This window comes from Dicentrarchus labrax, unplaced genomic scaffold, assembly GCF_905237075.1.
Source record: "Dicentrarchus labrax unplaced genomic scaffold, dlabrax2021, whole genome shotgun sequence".
In the NCBI taxonomy this organism is placed as follows: domain Eukaryota; kingdom Metazoa; phylum Chordata; class Actinopteri; family Moronidae; genus Dicentrarchus; species Dicentrarchus labrax.
Window position 1 is genome coordinate 8,246,074 of NW_026136715.1, and position 19,579 is coordinate 8,265,652.

General features: G+C 37.5%; 2 protein-coding genes and 1 pseudogene across 3 annotated transcripts; all 3 read right to left on the reverse strand.

Annotated features, from left to right (window-relative positions):
- Positions 1-2,130: 2,130 nt before the first annotated feature.
- On the reverse strand, positions 2,131-7,569 carry LOC127377240 (chitinase-3-like protein 1; annotated as a pseudogene).
- Positions 7,570-10,631: 3,062 nt separating this feature from the next.
- On the reverse strand, positions 10,632-13,531 carry LOC127377732 (acidic mammalian chitinase-like). 2 transcript variants are annotated; one of them, XM_051425866.1, is made up of 11 exons: positions 13,451-13,531; positions 13,340-13,366; positions 12,998-13,202; positions 12,846-12,902; positions 12,590-12,755; positions 12,379-12,503; positions 12,168-12,291; positions 11,745-11,927; positions 11,509-11,625; positions 11,286-11,418; positions 10,632-11,146 (listed from the first exon to the last, which is right to left on the reverse strand). In XM_051425866.1, exons 1-11 carry the CDS (start codon positions 13,473-13,475, stop codon positions 10,869-10,871), a joined length of 1,440 nt encoding a protein of 479 aa, XP_051281826.1. In that variant the 5' UTR covers positions 13,476-13,531; the 3' UTR covers positions 10,632-10,868. The 2 variants fall into 2 exon arrangements, with proteins under 2 accessions (XP_051281826.1, XP_051281827.1); XM_051425867.1 differs by having other exon boundaries at positions 10,632-11,122; positions 13,451-13,490.
- A 750-nt stretch (positions 13,532-14,281) lies between these two features.
- On the reverse strand, positions 14,282-18,956 carry LOC127377651 (acidic mammalian chitinase-like). Its single transcript, XM_051425743.1, has 12 exons — positions 18,885-18,956; positions 18,709-18,757; positions 18,601-18,630; positions 18,295-18,499; positions 17,661-17,717; positions 17,381-17,546; positions 17,121-17,245; positions 16,899-17,022; positions 16,641-16,823; positions 16,044-16,160; positions 14,695-14,827; positions 14,282-14,582 (listed from the first exon to the last, which is right to left on the reverse strand). The coding sequence occupies exons 2-12, from the start codon at positions 18,731-18,733 to the stop codon at positions 14,308-14,310; spliced, it is 1,440 nt and encodes a 479-aa protein (XP_051281703.1). The 5' UTR covers positions 18,734-18,757; positions 18,885-18,956; the 3' UTR covers positions 14,282-14,307.
- Positions 18,957-19,579: the final 623 nt, after the last annotated feature.

Below are 19,579 nucleotides of genomic sequence, written 5' to 3' on the forward strand. Positions count from 1 at the left end.
TACATAAAGGTCCAGTGTTTAACATTTAGGAGGAGCCATGGAATATAACATTAATAGTAATATGTTTATATATTACATATGTTACATATTTATTGTGTATTGGAAAGCATTAGCTGGAATGAAATGCTGTTGCTGCTTTACTGTATGGACCAGTTCAGCATGCCACATCTGATTTAAAAAAGATGTATTTGTGGATACTGCATTTGTATTTGTATCTATCCTAGCGGGGCGGCTCAGTGGATGGCAATGTCGGTCAGCCAGTCAATCTATTGGAGGACGTGCCGTGCCATTGCTCCAACTGCCCATTATCTAAAAACCCCAATAGTCCAAAAAATGTCCCATTGGACCAATAGCCTGTTTGTCCGACAGCAAGTTATTCTGAAAACAAATGCTCAAGGCAACCAAGGCCTAATTGTGTCAGTTCATTGTTACTAAAAGGATCAGACATTCCTGTAAAGAAGTGCCAAATATTGGAAGAGGGAATGGCAACTCATACAAATGGTTGGTGCAGCAGCAGAATTTCACATCTGGGAAAAGCAGATGTGAAATCTGTAGCACTGTTTTGTTAGAGATAGACCAAAGCCAGATCCAAACAGTGAGTGAGCCAAAAGGACAAAGAGAGAGACAAACTCTTAAAGATGCATTGTAAAGTTACTTTACCAGACACATTTTCAGAACCACAACACAAGACAAAAGAGCAGCAGTGCAACAGTTTTAACAGTTATTTTTCACACAAATTTCCCAATTATCTCGGACTTGTTTTTCTTTACTTTTAATGGCTCACAGCAGCTCCAGTCAAGGATAATAGGATGGAAACAGCACACATCCCTAATATACCGATTATATTAGGATATTTAAAGAAAGATCTCTGTGAAGCACTGCATCAAAGAATAAAGAGGCCAAGTGCTTAGTCACTTTCTGCAGTAAGTTCAAAGAACCTTATGTGCTTTTGAAGATGAAAAAAACTGGACACAGAAAAGAGAACATTCTTCAAGCACTCAGGCACAGCAAGGAGAAAAGTTATGTTAAAAGACTTCACTTTGTTACGCATATTGGTTACAGCGCTGATCGGTTTTCACCTCACATGGTCTTCAGGGTGGAAATAGTACTTTACATTCGACACACACTCACTCAGTGAAATACCAACAGCTGTAGAAAATCAGAAAAAATAAATAATGACCATACAAATCATACTACTCAGGATGATGCTATCCCTTCATTAGGTAGAAAGTTGTTTATAAAAAGGGTTTATAATATAATCCAATATAGTCAAGACATTTTATTCCTTCTGTTGAACTCAAGCAGAGATTATTAAGCTCATTAGTAGCTGTTTTATATGAACCAGTATTGTTTGTTGGTCCAGCAAACTGAAATAGTGAGCTGAAAACACTGTAGTGCTGCTGACTAGGGTGCTAATTCTCTCTGAATAACACCTTTTTCACATTACAGGGAATCATTTTATTCATTGCTGACAGGTGCAGTCTCTTCATAACTTATTCAAAACCTCAAAGTTATCTTTTTATATTTCAGAGGAATTATGTTAGTAGTTTATATTTCAGAGAATGTAAGAGTAGGTGGCTCTGATGTCAAGAAATATTGTTATAAATATTATAAGTTCTTCCTAATTCATAGCTTCATTTGAATGGCTTTTCCACGTGTGGAGGCACTAAGGCAGCTTGTTTCTGATCTGATAAACAGAAGACCCAAACATAGAACAAAACCAAAGAAAATATGTCAAAACTTGTGCTGTTTTATTTATTTATTATTAATAATGTATTCATTGTGTAATATGTATTATTGTTTACATTTATGCGGCATTAAACAAGAACTCACCCATACAATATGGACACCAATGACATATTTATAATTAACTTAAGGCATGTGAGATTAAGTTATGGCAGAAAAGAAAACAAGAACATACCCAGCCAACTGGTTTAAATACATGTAGAATCAACAGACACCAACAGTACAACGGTTGTAAATACACAGTGCAAGTTGTATGTATTACATGTTGATAAATAAAATAATAAATTGGTATATTGACAGACATTTTTGATTTGATGTCATGACCTTAATGCACAGTTCTGCTGTTTGCTAAGTGAAAAGAGGAGGAAAGAAAAGTGACATTGCAGTGACATTTAATGCATAATTTCAAATGTGTCCACCTAAAAGTAGATTTGTGAAGCCTAAAGAACATAACAGGGAAATTGTACATATAACATGTTGATAAGAATAAATATTACCATTTATGGAGTTTGGGGCCAGTCACAGCATTTGCAGGATTCTCTGAAGACCAAACCTGGCTGGCAGTCCTGGATGTAGAAAATCTGACCATCCTCCAGGTTGAACAGAGGTAGCTGCAGTGGTTGTTGTTGTGGGAGCTGTTGTGGTAGTGGGAGTTGTAGTAAGGCTCGGAAAACCTGAAAGAATGAGTCAGATATTAGACTCTTTAACGCTGCTTAATCATCACATCATATTTTAATGTCAGTGAGCACGACTACTGAGATTTCTCAATAGAAAGAGCACACATAATAACTGCATTAATCAAATCCACTCTAAAAACCACCACCCCATGACAGGACAGGACAGGACAGACACTTGGTTACCTGGAACCAGGAGAGTATGCAGGTGGCTGATGAAGGGGTAGCTGCCCTCCTTACAGAACTGTCCAGGGAAATCATCCAGGTCCAGAGACCAGACAACAGCTCCTCTGAAGTTGTTAGCTTTTAGGTACTTGACCTGAGAGAGGAACCGCCAAAGTCAGGTTGACAAAATATCTATTTAACCAGAATTGTGTACAACCAGTCACTTGCAAAGGAATTACTGAGCAATAGTTCAATCAAACAGATGATTACCTTGGTACTAAGGCTGTCTTTGTTGTCAAATCCAACCCACTGATTTTCTGTGGTGGCATATGGAACTTGCTGATCAGGAATCACCTGGACCGTAACCCCTTCAAGATAAAGGCAGATCTGAAAAGAAGGCTCAAATGTCACATTCAATTCTAATATTAACACACACAGAAAATTTTAGGAAATATAGTGAAAGCTGTTAGACTATAGTCAGGCTATTCACAACTTGCAGTTTTACCTCATAAGAGGCCCAGAATCCTTGTTCACCGGTGTAGCAGCCGTCCTCACCAGGACCACTGACTGGTGCTCCAACATCACTGGATGTAGAGGAGAGAGTTAAAGGTCGCCCATATGCTGCTAACCCCAAATTTAGCTTTTCTGTAGGTGATCCCTGGTCCTGTCAGTACTTCATGGCAGAGTCCTAAAATATGGAAAAGAAAAAACTATTAGGATGAGAGGACATCTCTAAATAGAAAGGTGTTCAGGCAGTGAAATACTTGCAGTGTTAGAGTAGATTTTGCAGTGTGTTGGGATCCCTGGTATAAGGGGCTGTGATGTCCTGTGACACTCTCCCAGGGGCCGTGAAAGTCAAATGTCAGCACATTAATGAAATCCAGATGCCTGATAAAATGCATAAGAGATGACGTTTGTGGTAAAAAAAACATAATGACCGCTAATGATGTTTATAATGTCAAGAATTATATTAAATTGATTTTACGTGGTAATCTGTGCAATTTTATAACTGGCATCGATTGTTGCTCTCTCAGCAGAGACACTAGCAGTGACGAGTAATCTGTCACGGTTAGTTGCTGTTCCCTCAGCCATAAAGGCGTCTTTGAGCTCCTATACAACACAGAAGCATGGTTCAGTCTCAGTTAAGTAAGTAGTATGGATTATTTCTGACAGTGTCCCAGAAGAGAAATTGAGGATCTGACCTTGCACAGCAGTGTGAATCTCTGCTTGTCCTGTGGTTGGCTTCCAGCTCCTCCAGGGTACCTCCAGTCAAGGTTTAGCCCATCAAACCCATTTGTTCTCAGTAGTGTGATAGAAGACTAGATGAAGTTTGCTCTGTTTTGTTGTGATGCCGCCATTTTACTGAATCTGGAAAAACATTTGAACAAAACAGTGCGTTCAAAAGGACAATCCACATGCATTGAAGGGCACTGTTTTAATAGGTCAAACACAAAGAGCAGCACAAAGAACAAGGTTGTGGGTGTACAGCCTCAAGCAAATGGTATGGTTACCATGTTTTTCACTTGTAATTACGAATGATGATGAAAATGATCCACACAATGATCCAAAAAACAAAAATATGTAGTTACTGACCTCTTTATTAGAGCACAATACAATTTACACAAGTTTTAGTAAAAGAAGTAGTAGTAAAATAGAAATGCACGTTCTATTGTTTTTATATGAGCCTCTGATGATTACGTTGGTTGCACTAAATTTACATTAGATTTAATGCAAACACCCAATTGTTTGCAGCATAAACAAGTTTATTTCATTTTATTTCACTTTTATGATGACTTTGTAAGATAAGTATATCTATATATGTATATATAAACATTTTAAATTAAATATTTTAATGCAAGCACAAATACATTTTGTTTGCAGCTGCCAGTAATTCTGACCAAGTTTATGTGCACATATTTGTGTGATTATTTTCCAGCAACCTGCTGTCAGTTTCACATAATGTAATGAAGGTATTAGGTATAAATATTTCTGTTGGTTGGACTGTGTTTAAATGTGTATTTGCATTATTATGTAGTTAATAATTCTGCTAAAGATTTACATCAATCACATATCTAGTTTGCGTCTGATAGAATCATCAAATGAACCTGTTTTATAATGAAATACCAGCATCTCGCTTGTCTTTGCACTAGCACAAAAACTGCATAAATGTTCTTATAAGTAACTCACTTCTGTGTGTCAAAATTCAAGCCACCAACCGCCAACACGGTTTTAAGCAGTGGATTTCTGTGGGAGTATAAAAGTTTAGTAATGATTATCTGACAACACAAAATTCAACATCATTTTCACAACATTCATAGGGTAAAGCACTGACCTGGATTTGAGTCCATTAAAGGACTGATAGCCTTGTGTGTCAGCTGCACTGCTGCGGACCAGGTTTAGATCAGATGGGTACACTGGCTGGGGTCAATATTTGAAACCGTGAACTTTCCGTCCTCTGGCCTATTTTCGGCCAAGCTGTTATAGTAACACACCAGCCTGGAAGAAGAGGCTGAGACATGGAAGAAAATCATAGTGGTTTTAATACGTTTTTGATGATATCTCAGTTGTTGACTATGGGATTATTAATTTGCTAGTATAGATTGCTGATGTATAGATTTTTTATGATTAATGTTGGTCATAAACTCACCCAAGCTGACGATGATCAAACAGAGACCTTTAAAGTGACAGACTTAGTATTAAGTTAAAAGCTAAGGGTCGATTCATCCATATCACAAAATTAAAACAAAATCTGGTCTTGAGTATAACAGACAGGCTTAGTTTTATTTGACCAGGCTAATGACATTGCTCTTTGAGATTTCTGCAGCCAGATAAACTTATTGGAGTGGCCCTTTAAGAAAACAAATTCTTTACCTGTAGTTACAGTGAGTTTGCACATGTTGTTGCTATGTGGATGAGCAGAAATAGAAGAAATAGAAAAAATGTTTAATATGCATTGAAACAATTTCCAAACAAATCCTCATTTTGAGCTGTTGTTATTAAATTGTGCCAAAAAGGCATTTGAAGTCAGAAAGCTGCACGTTTAATCAATTCTAGCTCCATCTGCATTTTAGGTGTCAAAATGGAGAACTGCTAAGTTGTACAAGCAGTCAGAGTTAGACATGCCACAAAGGAAATTATATGGATTAAAATTGATCCAACCCGTCTTTTTGACTGAATACTGGGTTTTAATTATATTGTCTAATGAGAAAGAACTATTTGTTTGTTTAATGAAATTACAGCATATGACTGAGAAACTGCAACTAACCCCATGTTAGACTGTCAATCAAATGAATGTCAGTGATGACTATGTGTTTCGTATCAAGACGTTTTGAAATATGTATCCAACATGTGGGTACTTTAGCAGCTTAAAGACACTGGTCACTGTTATATGATAAAGTTTGATTCCTGTAGCAGCCACCGATGGTGTCAGCACCCAACCAAAACATTTAAAGGACCAGTGTGTAGGGTTTAGTGGCATCTAGCGGTGTACTTGCAGATTGCAACTTCCTTGCTTCACCCTCCCTTTCCAAGCACAAAAGAGAGAACACGAATGGCCCCATCTAGAGCAGGTGTTAGGTTTGTCTGTTTTGGACTACCCTGGAAACATGGCAGTTAAACATGGTGCCTCCATGAAAGGCAACCTGCAGCATCTGTAGATATAAAAGGCTTATTCTAAGATAGCAAAAAACACAATAGATCTTATTTTCAGGTGATTACTCACTGATAATAACATATTCCATTTTTGCTAAATGTTTCACACTGGACCTTTAAGTAGATATTTTCCAAGCGTATTAACCTTGATAACACTGAAGTTGTGATTGTAATTGTCCTCATATAACAAGTTTGGGCAGATGGATAGCATAGCAGGATGTTTATTACTCAACATAGTTTAAAGATCTGTGCCATGCAACGACATGCAATGTCAAAACCAAGCACAGGCTTCAAAAATGTTCTGTATACTCTTTTTACTGGACCTATGATATTTTCACTTACCTTTATCAAGGTAATGGGTAAAGATTTAGTCAGTGATTAAACAGCATCTGGAATCATTGAATAACATATTAGATTGTTCATTACAACACACAGTCAAAACTTAAAAACCCATCAAATTAAAAAAAGAGAAATTAAGATATGAAGACATAAAAGTGTAATACAGTTATCAAATGTCAAAATGACAGGAAGTGGAAAGGATGTGGTGCTCAACAGCCACCCACATATACAGTGTTACTCTAACCACAGATGTATAAACGTAGGTATGCCTTGGAAGACACAGGTTCTTTCATTCTTACAATAGGAACAGAGAACCGTGCAGTCATCAGTATTTAATATTATACAGACTCATTCAGATTATTTTGTAAGGTCATGATATTATGTAAGGTATGTCAAATTACACCAAATGTAAAAGGTAAAGTAACAATACATGCACAGAACAAGGCTAGAATTAGTAAAAGTGAGCAATGGAACACCATCATATGAAGTGCATCTAATTACACAGTGGTCAAAAATGAACCAATAAAGACAAACCCACACAAAAGGTTAGCTTCAATAGCAAAGGAAGCAATTATATATTGATTGGTGATACCAGTATACAGTATAAACAAATAAGGCATGTACTAAAACACTAACACCTAACTACCACCTTGTTGTAAAACAGTACTGAACAGTCCTGTGCATTGACAAGCACTGAGTAGAATAAAATGTAGAAGCTGCTTTCCTATATGGACCAGTACACTATTCTGTTTTTGTACTGCTTTAACCTAATGACCAAAACTACTATTTACTATAAGTGTATAAACTGTAGTGGTTCAATGGATGTCAATGTCGATGTTGCATGATCTGCTGTACATTATCCCCCGGATATGATGTAAAGGCTCTGCGTAACCTACGCGTAACAGTCTGTTACTGATCTGACGTTACCTTTGCTGGTACCGTCGGGCCTGCGGAGCACCGTGCACTCCTCTATGCTGCCGAATGGCTCGAACATCTTTCTCACATTAGTGTCCGTCTGCTGTTTTCCCAGCATGCCCACAAACATCAACATGCTGTCAAAACTTAGAATTGCCAATGCAGCCTCCATAATTCTCGACCGGGAAAAAGGCAGAAAAAAGACACGGAAAACACAAAAAAACTAAAAAAAAAAAAATGAAAAAACGAAATCAAATCACAGAGATGCCGATTCGCACGGGACTACTCTAAGCTACTCTAATACAGTAACACAGTTACCCCTTAAGATTAGTCATAGCTTTATCAGGTAAACAGATACATGATTGACTGATTGATTGTTGCCAGGTAAGTCTTGTTCTTAGTTCACACAGTCTACTATACATTTCTCGTAGTTGGGAACACACATCTTTTATGTGTCTCCCATTTGCACACATGACCAATTTCTGCTAATTCTATGCAGTTTTGGGCAAAAACCATGCAGTTCTTTTGCATATGGTATATAAATATGTCATTTTTTCTTAGTGTATTTGAATATTTCCACATACTTGGGTTCCTAAACAGTATTTGAATTGCATAAATTAAGTTACAACTTGAAAGCTGAGACTCTTGTGTGTGTATTGGCCATTTCATTGTAGTGGGAAAATCTTTTGAAACTTGACCTCACTGTTTAAAATGACCTCAAGCATAATCACAACCTCATTATTTACACAACAATTTCAGACAGGAAGTTGAAAGACAACATAATAAAGTCAGAGCACTTTCTTGTTTCTGCAAAGCATAAGGTCAGGTACAGATGGCTGGTCATTCAGGTAACCTTAGTAGGACTGAACCCATGTGTATATTCTGTTGGATGTCTTCTATATCTGGGTTTAAAAGCATCTAGAGAAAAACTAGACAAAACATTGTCATATACAGTGTCAAAAACACAGCTCAAGTTACATCAATTAACCAATAATCATTTTATCTGCTCTATGAAGGAACACGGCAGACATTTTGACATGTCTCCTTAATAAAACACTCAATGTGCTACTGACATATATGATATACGTATATACAGTTTCTAACAACAGTTTGGTGGTGGACTGTGTGGTTTAAGGTAATGTGCTACATAATGGTTTATTCAAGAGAGACACTGCTTGTCTGTTATGGTGCAGCTGAGTAGCTGGGATATGGCTTGTTACGTTGAGATGGCCTACTGATACTAGCAGGTATCTCATATGATTAATATCTTATCATGGCAGGTTTCCACAGAAAAACAAGTGTTTATAAAAGACTAATCAACTCTCCATCTGCCTTACACAGCTCCTGCTTCTCCCTCTCAGACTTCACAGTATGTTGCTTCACAGATACACATGCATACAATAAGTGGTGAATCAGTAAGAAATACTAATATTCAAAAAGAATTATGCTCCCAAGGGGGCATCAGCATTGCCACATTACAGGATTTTGTTTAGGCTGCCAAAAACTTGGCTAAAATTATTAGTAACTGTTTTTTATTTGGCTCAAATAATTACTTATTCATAACTAATTAAGCATAATTTAGTGTCGAAGTTTGAGAAGTACACCAACTAAACGTTTCCTCGCCCTTTAAACCAGTGAAAAATGGTAAAACAGCACAACCAGAAATCTCTAATGTGAAATGGCAAAAACTGTTTGTGTGTTGATTTACGATCTTATCAAAGCACAGGCCTAGGTGGGGTGTAACTAGGCAAACAGATAAACATTGTGTGATTTTTGTTAAAGATATGTTAGTTGGCAAATCAATTAAAAGGCCTGCTTGGGTTGGGTGTTCAAGTGATTGTGGAACATTTTGACTTGCAAATCAAACCCAAAAGACAAATACAAAATAGGGGGTAGCTTTTATTTATTATATTCTTGCATGAAAAATTAAATGAAATTCAATTAAAACCAGCCTGATTATCTTCTATATAAACCAGGTTAATGGCCCACAACCCAAGTCAAATATGTAAAAAACAAAATCTCTGAGGTTGGTAGACTGAAAACAACACATGCTTGCATCATTTGTTGTCTTGTGAGTTTACAGGGAGTCAATACATTGAGCAGGTGTTGCTACAAAATGCCAATGGATCCAACGTTGAGTATTTTGTTTAATGCTGAACTCAGTATAGCAATCTAATTTGTGTTTACCTGACACTATGACAACCTTGCTGGGACCGAACTTTGGGGGACAGTGATGTGTAGCTATTAAGAATATTGTGTATGCCTTTTTCTTTTTCTCTCTCACTATTCTTGCCAGCCTCTGCTTTTGTCACCTAAAAGGGTTTTGAATGTGCAGCACGTGTGTGGCTTATTAGGAAAAGCAGATCAAAGGTGCAGCAGGCTTGATATAAGGATGCAGTCCACGTGAGTAGTAATTTAGGACATTCTACTCACAGGGTGTGATTTAGGACATACCTTCACTGGGATATAATTTAAGGCATTCCTTATTCTAATTAACATTTCAATGATGTATGTTGCCACACCCCCTGCCCTGTTGTTTAACTATAAGGGCAACAAGGACGTCAGAGTAAGTGCCTGACACACATGGCTGCACCTCTTGTAAGTGAATGTATGTGAAAATGACTGAATTAATAACAGTTTCTGGTCACAAAAGGGAAGCAGCATTCTTATGAGGGCATAACAGTTAAGGTTATCTCCTCCTCCTTAATGACAGACTCATTGGAATGATGTGTGACATTAAGCTTTGTCAGGCACTCGACAAATAGTTGACAAATGATTAATTTCACGCTTCAGTTGATAGATAAATTATATTTCTATTTACAAAATCTTTAGATAGAACATTTAGTCTTTTACAGCCACAAGTACATTTGCAGTAGCTCTTTAGATTTTAATATCCACTGCTTACTTTTAGGCATGTTTGTCCATGTGGTGCCCTGCATCAAACAATAAAACTAAATAATAATAATAAAACTAAAAGATGTCAGAATGTGTGTTAGGTCTTGTGACGTGAGAGTTTCTGATGTCAACCGTGTATCTTTTTATTATATACATTATAAACCATTATTATAACAGTATTATTATAGTATATTTTATATATACTTTATGTTGCAGTGTAATGGAAAGAAATCCAGAAGCCAATGCTTTTGTAGGGATAAACATTGTGTGTCTAATGCATTAGATACGTTTAATTAGCTGTCAACAAACAATCATACTCCACAGGAAATTCTTAGATAACCAACTATACTACATTATATAGTTAAATGAACTTAAAAACACACTCAAATAGACACTAACTGCAATGCAGTAAGAATGACTGTAGCTGGCAGTTGATAACTACAGATATCAGAGCTTGTGGAATATAAAATGATGTGCAGGCTTTTATGGCCAGCCACAGCAAAGGCAGCTATCTCGAAAGACCAGATTAGCAGGGCAGTTTTGGATCCAGGTGATGCCATTGGCACAATTGTAAAAGGAACCCGGGGCATCAGGTTTGGCATAAACCCCACCAGGCTTTGTTGCACAGAAGTTGTTGTCTGGGGTTTGGGGTGAAGTAGTGGTTGTAGGTCTGGAGTGAGGTGTAGTGGGAGGTGGATCTTTTTTTGTAGGCAGCGTCACTGGATTTACAATGGTTTCTGTCGTGGGGAGGGGAGGAAGATCTGTATAAATAATGGTAAATTGTTAGCAGTCTGTACAATCAAAATTAACCAAAGTCGAGAGGTCAGTTTTTCTGTGCATTATAATATATTTTGATTTATCTAGTTATATTTGAATCATCAATATATGATTTCTACTTACCTGAAGCTAAAAGTGAGCGGAGATAGCTGATAAGGGGGTAATTTCCCTGTCCACAGAACTGTCCGTTGAAGTCATCCAGATCAAGAGCCCAGATGAAAGCTCCTCCAAATCTGTTCTCTTTTAGGTATTGTGCCTGAATAGATAACAGATCTTTAAAATTATATTTAACTTGACTCAGTAAATCTGGTATCTAGCAAAATATTTTAGAGAAACACATGACTACCTTAGTCTCAAAACTTTCTTTGTTATCATATCCAACCCACTCATTTTGTTTGATGGCATATGGAACTTTCTGGTCCTCAATCAAGTGCACACTGGCCCCTTGAAGAAAAGTGCAAATCTGAAAAAACAAAACGATAAAGTAATAATAAAATAATGTAAAAATGTTATTTGTAGCGACAACTAAGAGTTAATAATAATAACTGAAAGTTAAATTGAATGAGTTGTCGCAAGTTTCACCTCATAATAGGACCAGAAGCCAGCCTCCCTGGTAAAAGTACCAGCAGCAGCGGGACCACTGGCTGCTGCGCCAACCTGACTGGACTGAGTAGACAGTCTAAATGTTCTCCCATATGTAGCAAAGCCCATATTTAATTTTTCAACAGGAGTCCCTTTGTCTCGCCAATACCTCATGGCAAAGTCCTGAAATGTGAATAAAAAAAGACCTACTCAAAACTCAGTTCTTTCTTTCAAAAGCAGCGTAAATTTGTACTGAATTTCCTGAAATCAGCTAAAGAAAATGCAAATTAATCTGTTTCCATCGACTACTTTTATGTGACTATTAGAAGATAAATAGTTGGTGGATGGAAATGCACTTATTGAGAAACAAACAGAAAGAGCCTGTTGGCATTAGATGATGCAGCTAAAAAATGAAGTCCTCACAGTATTTAAGTAAACATGGTCCCCGGTGTCTTGCGATCCCTTGTATAAGGGGCTGTTATGTCCTGTCACACTCTCCCAGGTGCCATGGAAGTCATATGTCATCACATTAATAAAGTCCACATACCTGTCGAAATGCATATTTGCTCAAGTCCACCAAAACATGATGACAGATAATCATAGTGATAATGTGGAGAATAATATGTTGGTGTACTTTGCTATCTCTGCAATTTCATAACCAGCATCAATGGTTCCTTTCCCAGCAGAGACGGCAGCAGAGAGCATTAATTGGGGTCGGCCAGTTGCTGTTCCTTCAGCCGCATAGGCCTCCTGGAGTTCCTGTAGAACATAGAATCATGGGGGAGTCACTTCATGATTCATGTTAAACAACGGATGAACACCAGAACAGTGATTCTGGATCTGACCTTGCATAACAGTGTGAATTTTTGCTTGTCCTCCAGAGGACTTCCTCTTGCAGCTGGGTATTCCCAGTCCAGATCAAGTCCATCAAAACTATATTTTCTCAGTAGTTTGATAGAAGACTGTGCAAATGTATTTCTGTTGGCTTGGGTTGACACCATTGCAGTAAATCTGGATAGAATTTGAGGAATGAAAGGTGTTTTCAAGAAGACATATGCAGTACATTGATCTCTATTCATTTGTTCATGATAAATATCTCACTTTTGTGTTCCAAAGTTCCAGCCTCCTACTGCTAACAGTGTTTTTAGATTTGGATTCCTGTGGGAATATTCCAATTAAGTTTCCAGCTGTGATTATTTTTCATTTCATTTTCAACATTTTACAGATATCATGCTAGAAAATATTGGACATACCTCTGTTTGAGTCCGTTAAAGGCTTGATAGAGTTGGTCATCGTTCCATTCTATGGTGACCAACTCATTTGCCTCGTTAATACCAGCAAAGGCATAAATCAGGTGGGTACACAGGTTTGGATTAATATTCAGAGGCATAAACTTCCCATTGCCAGGTCGGTATTGGGACCAGTTAGTGAAATAACACACCAGTCTGGTGGATGTCACTAAACATGGAAGACCAGAAACAATTTTTATTCACCATTGATAAATAAGCAATGGGTAGACATTTAACAAGTTAGGCTTTGATCAGTTGCTAGTAAGACGGTTCAGTATTCATTATTAATATAAGTCATGGACTCACCCAAACTGCAGAGGGAAAGACAAAGACCTTCAAAGTTACAGATCTAGTTAGTAAATATTACCTAAAAACTGATTTTAATAAAACAATTTTATGGTTTTTGTTTTGCCTTACCTGCAATTAGAATTAGCTTGTTCATTGTGGTTGCCTTGGATGAACTAATGAAGAGCACTGAGTAGCTTCCTTTTGTGGATAAAAAAAATCAACAAACCATTGCAATCATTAACCAAGAACAAACTGTCTAACCCAAAGGTTAGGTCACTAAGCTGTTGCTTCATCCAAGTAAGTCAAATAACAGAAGCTTGTCAAATACCTTTGACCTCACAAAGTAAACAATTTAACTTTGTTTTGAGAAATCTTTCTGGACACGTGCAGAAACACAAGGTCTCCATAGACAGCATAGCAACAGACAACCTATGAGTGGATGATGTCAGTCCATTGTCTAAAATTCATTCTGTCAATATTTCTCAAAATTTGGTCCGTCTGACATTTACTTTAATCCCATTTTGCATCGATTAGCAGATACAGTTTCTGCAACAGGTGTCAGCCTGCACTATTCCAGCATCAAACATCCCAGACTTTGTCTTGTGATGGTTTCATTTGCCTCTGTTCTCCAGAGAGGTTTAGTGGCATTGAGGTAAGATAACTGTGGAACATCAGCACTGCTTGTGCTTCTTTGGATTTATAGACAGAACTGCCACAGCTTCAATGCCTGTTCAGGGTCATGATTCCTCCTCTTACAAACCTCAAGTTAGACAGGTGTATAAAAATCTATAGTGTGTATATAGCATAGTGGAATATAGACCAATCTGGTAAGGAAATCTTTTCAACAAATGAGTGTTGACTTGTGCAAAAATCTAATTTAGGCTTCTTATCAATTTAAATAGCATATGCAAATGAAAGTATTTACTTTACACAACAACATTTTGAAAATAAAACACACCATTTTGTTTCATGAAAAAGATATTTATTTAAGACCAGTCACAGCACTTGCAACTCTCACTGAACACAAGATTAACTGGACATCTCTGGAAGTATGTGCGTCCGTGGGCGCACTGATAAAAGGAGTTTCCATCCTTGTCATTTTTGTAGAGGCCGTCAGCTATCCCGGCACAGAATTCACCTCCAGAAACAGCACTTGTGGTGGTAGTTTTGGAAGTGGTAGTCATAGTAGCAGTAGCAGCAGTCGTGGGCTTTGAAGGGAACACCGGTGGATGTGTGGTCACAGGAGGGGGAGGTGGAAAATCTAGAAAGATATAATGTATTTAAATGGATGACATTATGGGAGGAAGATTTTCTAGGTGGAGATGATGAAACTTTAACATGCTGTGCAGTGTTGAGGTTGAATTTCTGCTCACCTGAATCCAGGAAAGAGCGCAGATTCCTAATGAGGGGATAGTTCCCCTGTCCGCAGAACTGTCCGGTAAAATCATCCAAATCTAGAGCCCAGATGAAGGCTCCTCCAAATTTGTTATCTTTCAGATACTGTGCCTGTGGAATATCAGTTAAAGAGAGTGCTGTAGTTTACAATGCAACTTTTGTTGTTTTATTACAAATAACCAGTACAAGTGTAACACCTCATGTCATATACATTCCAATACCTCCCTCAAGTATTTAAGCTGAATTAAATTGGGGGGGCTATATTAAAATATTTGACTAGTTGAAGGTGCAATGATGCCTGGCTATTGTTTGGGAATTTGCCATCTTGTCATTCTGAAGCTATTCACACAGAATCAAATGCAGCTGAAGGCACAGTGTGCTGCCGCTCAGTGGTCTAGCATGGCCTCATGCCAGACTATAAAAGACACGAGATCCAGATACAGTACTGATTTAATTTAACAAAGCAACATTTTGAACTAAAAGAGATCTTTGTTAGACATTGTCAAATTAACATTATAATAAGAATCATAATAAAAGAACATAAGAAATCTAATACATGTATGATATATATTTTTTTATTAATTTTGTTTCCATAAAGGTATGTTATGTTCCCAATATGGCAAGTACACACTATAGTGTCTACTGTATATTGTTTGCTCTGCTTTGTGAAGTTCATGTGACAAATTCTGACAAAGATCTGTTTGTAATGTTGAAATGCTACTCTATTAGATTAGATTTGCTATCGGTCAGTGTGCAGCTCTTTTGTCTGACTTGTTCATTCACTTTTTTTTGATCCAGCACCTGCAAAAGTTTTTTTCCACACCCTGTTTGTCTCATGCCATTTATGTGCAACCTAAACTGTATTGTTACCATAATTCATGTGTCACGTTGCAAACAACTACAACCAAATTATGTTCTTACACAAATATGTGAAATTTGGTGTCAGAATTAGATCATATTTTCTGTCTATGAGGTCTCTGTGATTTGTGCACCTGGTTTAGATTGCCAACGCTCTGGGTGACAGCTGTGATTAATTCATATAAATTATATTCACAAAATATTAGGGAGCCAATCAGCCAGACACAAAACATTCCTCTCCTGAAGTGATATTAATATATGAAGTTAGAGTGGCACCCTCTGCTTAATGAGGGATATTAAAAACTGTTTGTGACTGTGCAGCTTCATTTTAGTGAGCTTTACACAGTGTCAGTGCTAAATCCGGAAGCAAGGATAGTGACTAGTGACAGTGATAGTAATTGTACTTTTATCTTGTTTATATAATCGCCATAAACATAGATTAGAAGTGAAGTAATAGGTTATTTATTACCTTGATTTTAAAGCTCTCCCTGTTCTCAAACCCAACCCACTCATTTCCTTTAGTGGCATAGGGCACCATTTGCTCATCAATCCAGCTGGAACCGCCTCCTTGGAGGAAAGTGCAGATCTGTAGAAAGGAAAGGAAATGATACTTAAAGGTTCAGTGTGTAGGACTTAGTGGCATCTAGTGGTGTAGTTGCAGAGTGCAACTCCCTCGCTTCCGAGCACGATGTTAAAACTACAGAGGCAGTGTTTGGTTTGTGCCTTCTGGGCTACTGTAGAAACATGATAGTTCAACATGGTGGACTTTGAAGTCTGTAGAAATAAAAGGTTCATTCTAAAGTAATAAAAACATAATAGTTCTTATTTTCAGGTGATTATATACACTCATAAAAACATAGTTACGCATATTATATTCCATGTCTGCCAATAGAGCCTCCTAAATGTTACAAACTGGACCTCATCCTCAACATAATTTGTGATGCCTTAGTTTGAAACATCTCTCTATTTATGTTGGGCTTGTATTAATTAAATCTTTAGTTATGTTAAATTTCCTGATTTATTAAATTGTGTCTCAGGGTTGCTTTTGTGTTTAAACATCACTGACCTCATAGTAGGACCAAAACCCAGCTTCACGGGTGTAAGGCCCAGCAGAGGCTGGTCCGCTGGCTGATGCTCCCACACCGTTAGCAGCTGAAGATAATCGAAATGTGCGTCCATATGTGGCAAAACCGAGTAGGAGCTTTTCAAGAGGAGCTCCTTGGTTTCTCCAGTATTTCATAGCAAAGTCCTGATTTTAAAAAACACGTTAGTTTTTTGGCCGTTAGGATTTAGACGATGGACTTTTGTTGAGGATTTTACTCACCGCATTGTAGTAGATGTTGTCACCCTCATCAGAAGAGCCGCGGTACAAAGGGCTGTTGTGACTAGTGAATGAGTTCCATGCTCCGTTGAAGTCATAGGTCATGACATTTATAAAGTCTAGGAACCTGTTAGACAATGTGTGAAACAAGAATGAAAAAAGATTAAAGAAAGACAGCATTTTTTAAATCAACTTTAAAGCTAAATTACTCTCAGAGGAACTCACTTTGAGACTTCAGCAATCTCATATGCATTGTCAATGTTTCCTTTGCCAGCAGCCACTGCAGCTGTGAGCAGCAATCGTGGTTTTTTGGTCTCAGCGGCTTCTTTTTCAAAGGCAGCGAGTAATTCCTAAACAGAAGAGGGACATACTTGAGGATAATCGTGTGTAGGATTATATCTCGATCAGGATGCTGTGTTGGTGTGATATCTTGTAGGATTCTATCAATGCTACAAATTAGGGGAGATGTAGATTTCCAAACTTACCTGGCAGAGCACAGTGAACATCTTCTTGTCCTCTGGTGGGCTTCCTCGTGCTCCAGGATACTCCCAGTCCAAGTCCAGCCCGTCAAAGCCATGCAGTCTTAAGAATCTGATAGAAGACTGGATGAATCTCTGGCGGTTGGCAGGGGATGAAACCATGATGGTAAATCTGGAAACATGTAAAAACAACTTATAGCTACAGTGTTGGTGATGTTGTCATTATTTGAGATAATTTAATCCAACAGCCTCATTATCCGTTGTTGTTGAAGCATTATGGACTCACTGTGCTGTTCCAAAGTTCCAGCCACCTACAGCCAACAAAGTCTTCAGCTGGGAGTTTCTGTGCAGAATTTGTGCAAAAACATGTAGATTTACAATTAATTACTGTAGGAAGACCTTGCATCCTTTACTTTAATGCTGTAAAAAATACAACAGCAAGCTCACAATGTAAGAACACCCCATTAGAAGTAAAAGTCCTGCATTCAAAATGTTATTTTTTTCTTCCACTTCATATAATAATTTTTTACAAAACTTAAAAGAAAGGGTTCTTTTATGTTTCGTACATATTTATTTCCCCTTTTTCGTATTTTTCTTTTGTGCGTAGGTTTGTATGTTTTCTTGTAACCTCTTTTTACTTTCCCACATACATATTAATTTATTGTATTGATGAATGTTAGATATACTGTTTATAATGATTAAAAGCTATGAAAAGTAAAAGTATTTCTTATACAGCAGAATGTCCCCCTATTTATCTTTATAACAATGCATGTTTTATAAGTTGAGCATAACCTTTGTATGAAATGTTAATCTGCAAAGTAACTATACAGGTAGCTGTGAGATTAGAAAAAGGACAAAAATTAAAAGGATAACTGGATTTGAATGCAGATATATTGACACAGAAGGCAGAAACAATTCACCTATTCTTGAGTTCATTGAAGGATTTATAAAGAACATCATCATTCCACTCATAGGGTGCCAACTCGTTAGAATGGCTGATAATTGAAAAGGCGTAGATCAGATGTGTGCAGAGGTTGGGGTCCACATTGGCAGGCAGATATTTGCCACCACCTGGTCTATACTGGGACCAGTTGGTGAAGTAGCACACCAGTTTGGTAGAAGACACTTTTGGAGAGGGGAGAAATGATTAAAATCAAGTTTCTATTCTAGCTCACGGTGGTTAAGAAGCAAATGACATATAAATAGATTACATAATGAATGCATACCCATTTGAAGACACATAAAAAGGGACAGTCCTAGAAACAAATAGACATTTCATTTCAGTTATTATCAGTGCCTTTCAATGAATTAACAACTAAAGGAATGTAACTTACCAGCCAGTGCTGTTAGTCGAGCCATGTTGAGCCTTTTTGTCAGAGTGACCTGCAACAAAAAAAATGTTGTGTGTTATAATTGTTAACTTCTTAGATTGCATTTTAGTTTTTGTCAACTGTAACCAGTTGGGGCTGCAGTAAAGGTAGTAATGTTGAACATAATAAGATATGCACACCTGTAAAATGTAAGGTGCTAAAAACTTTGTGTGCCGACGACTGACCTCTTCCTGGCTTGATGTGCTATGGTCCACCTGGGAATCCCTTTTATAGATGTGATAAGACAGGGACAAAGGGTGCGGGTCCGATCAGGTGCAACAGAGGCTTCAGGAGAAGATAATTGTCACTGTGAAACTAGTCACATCAGATTGCTGTGAGCTTTCAGAAGTTGACTGGTAATGATATCTGGTTTTATTGCAGATCAATCTGTATCAGAGCACAAGGTTGTGTAAACTTGCCCCTCAGATCAGGATTGCTGGCCAGTTCATGCAGATAAGGTGATCTTGATAAATGTATGAATCCATCTATTGTATAAATTTTATACAACTTCAGGATTAAGATGGTTTCCATGGTACAAACACAACATTTATAAAGTAGCCTGTTGGCTTCTTCAGACTTTTTGACATCCATCTAAAGCTTCAAATATAGTGGTTATTCATAGTTATTATTTTCATTATCAATCAATTTACAGATTGTTTTCTCAATTAATTGTTTGGTTTCTCCATGAAATGGCAAACAATTGTGAAAAAAGTGGCCATCATAATTTCTTACAGCCCAAGGTGACGTCCTCGAATTGGTCAGTTTTATCAGATCAACAGTCCAGAACCCAAACATATCTAATTGACTTTCCTATAAGACAAAGAAAAGCAGCACC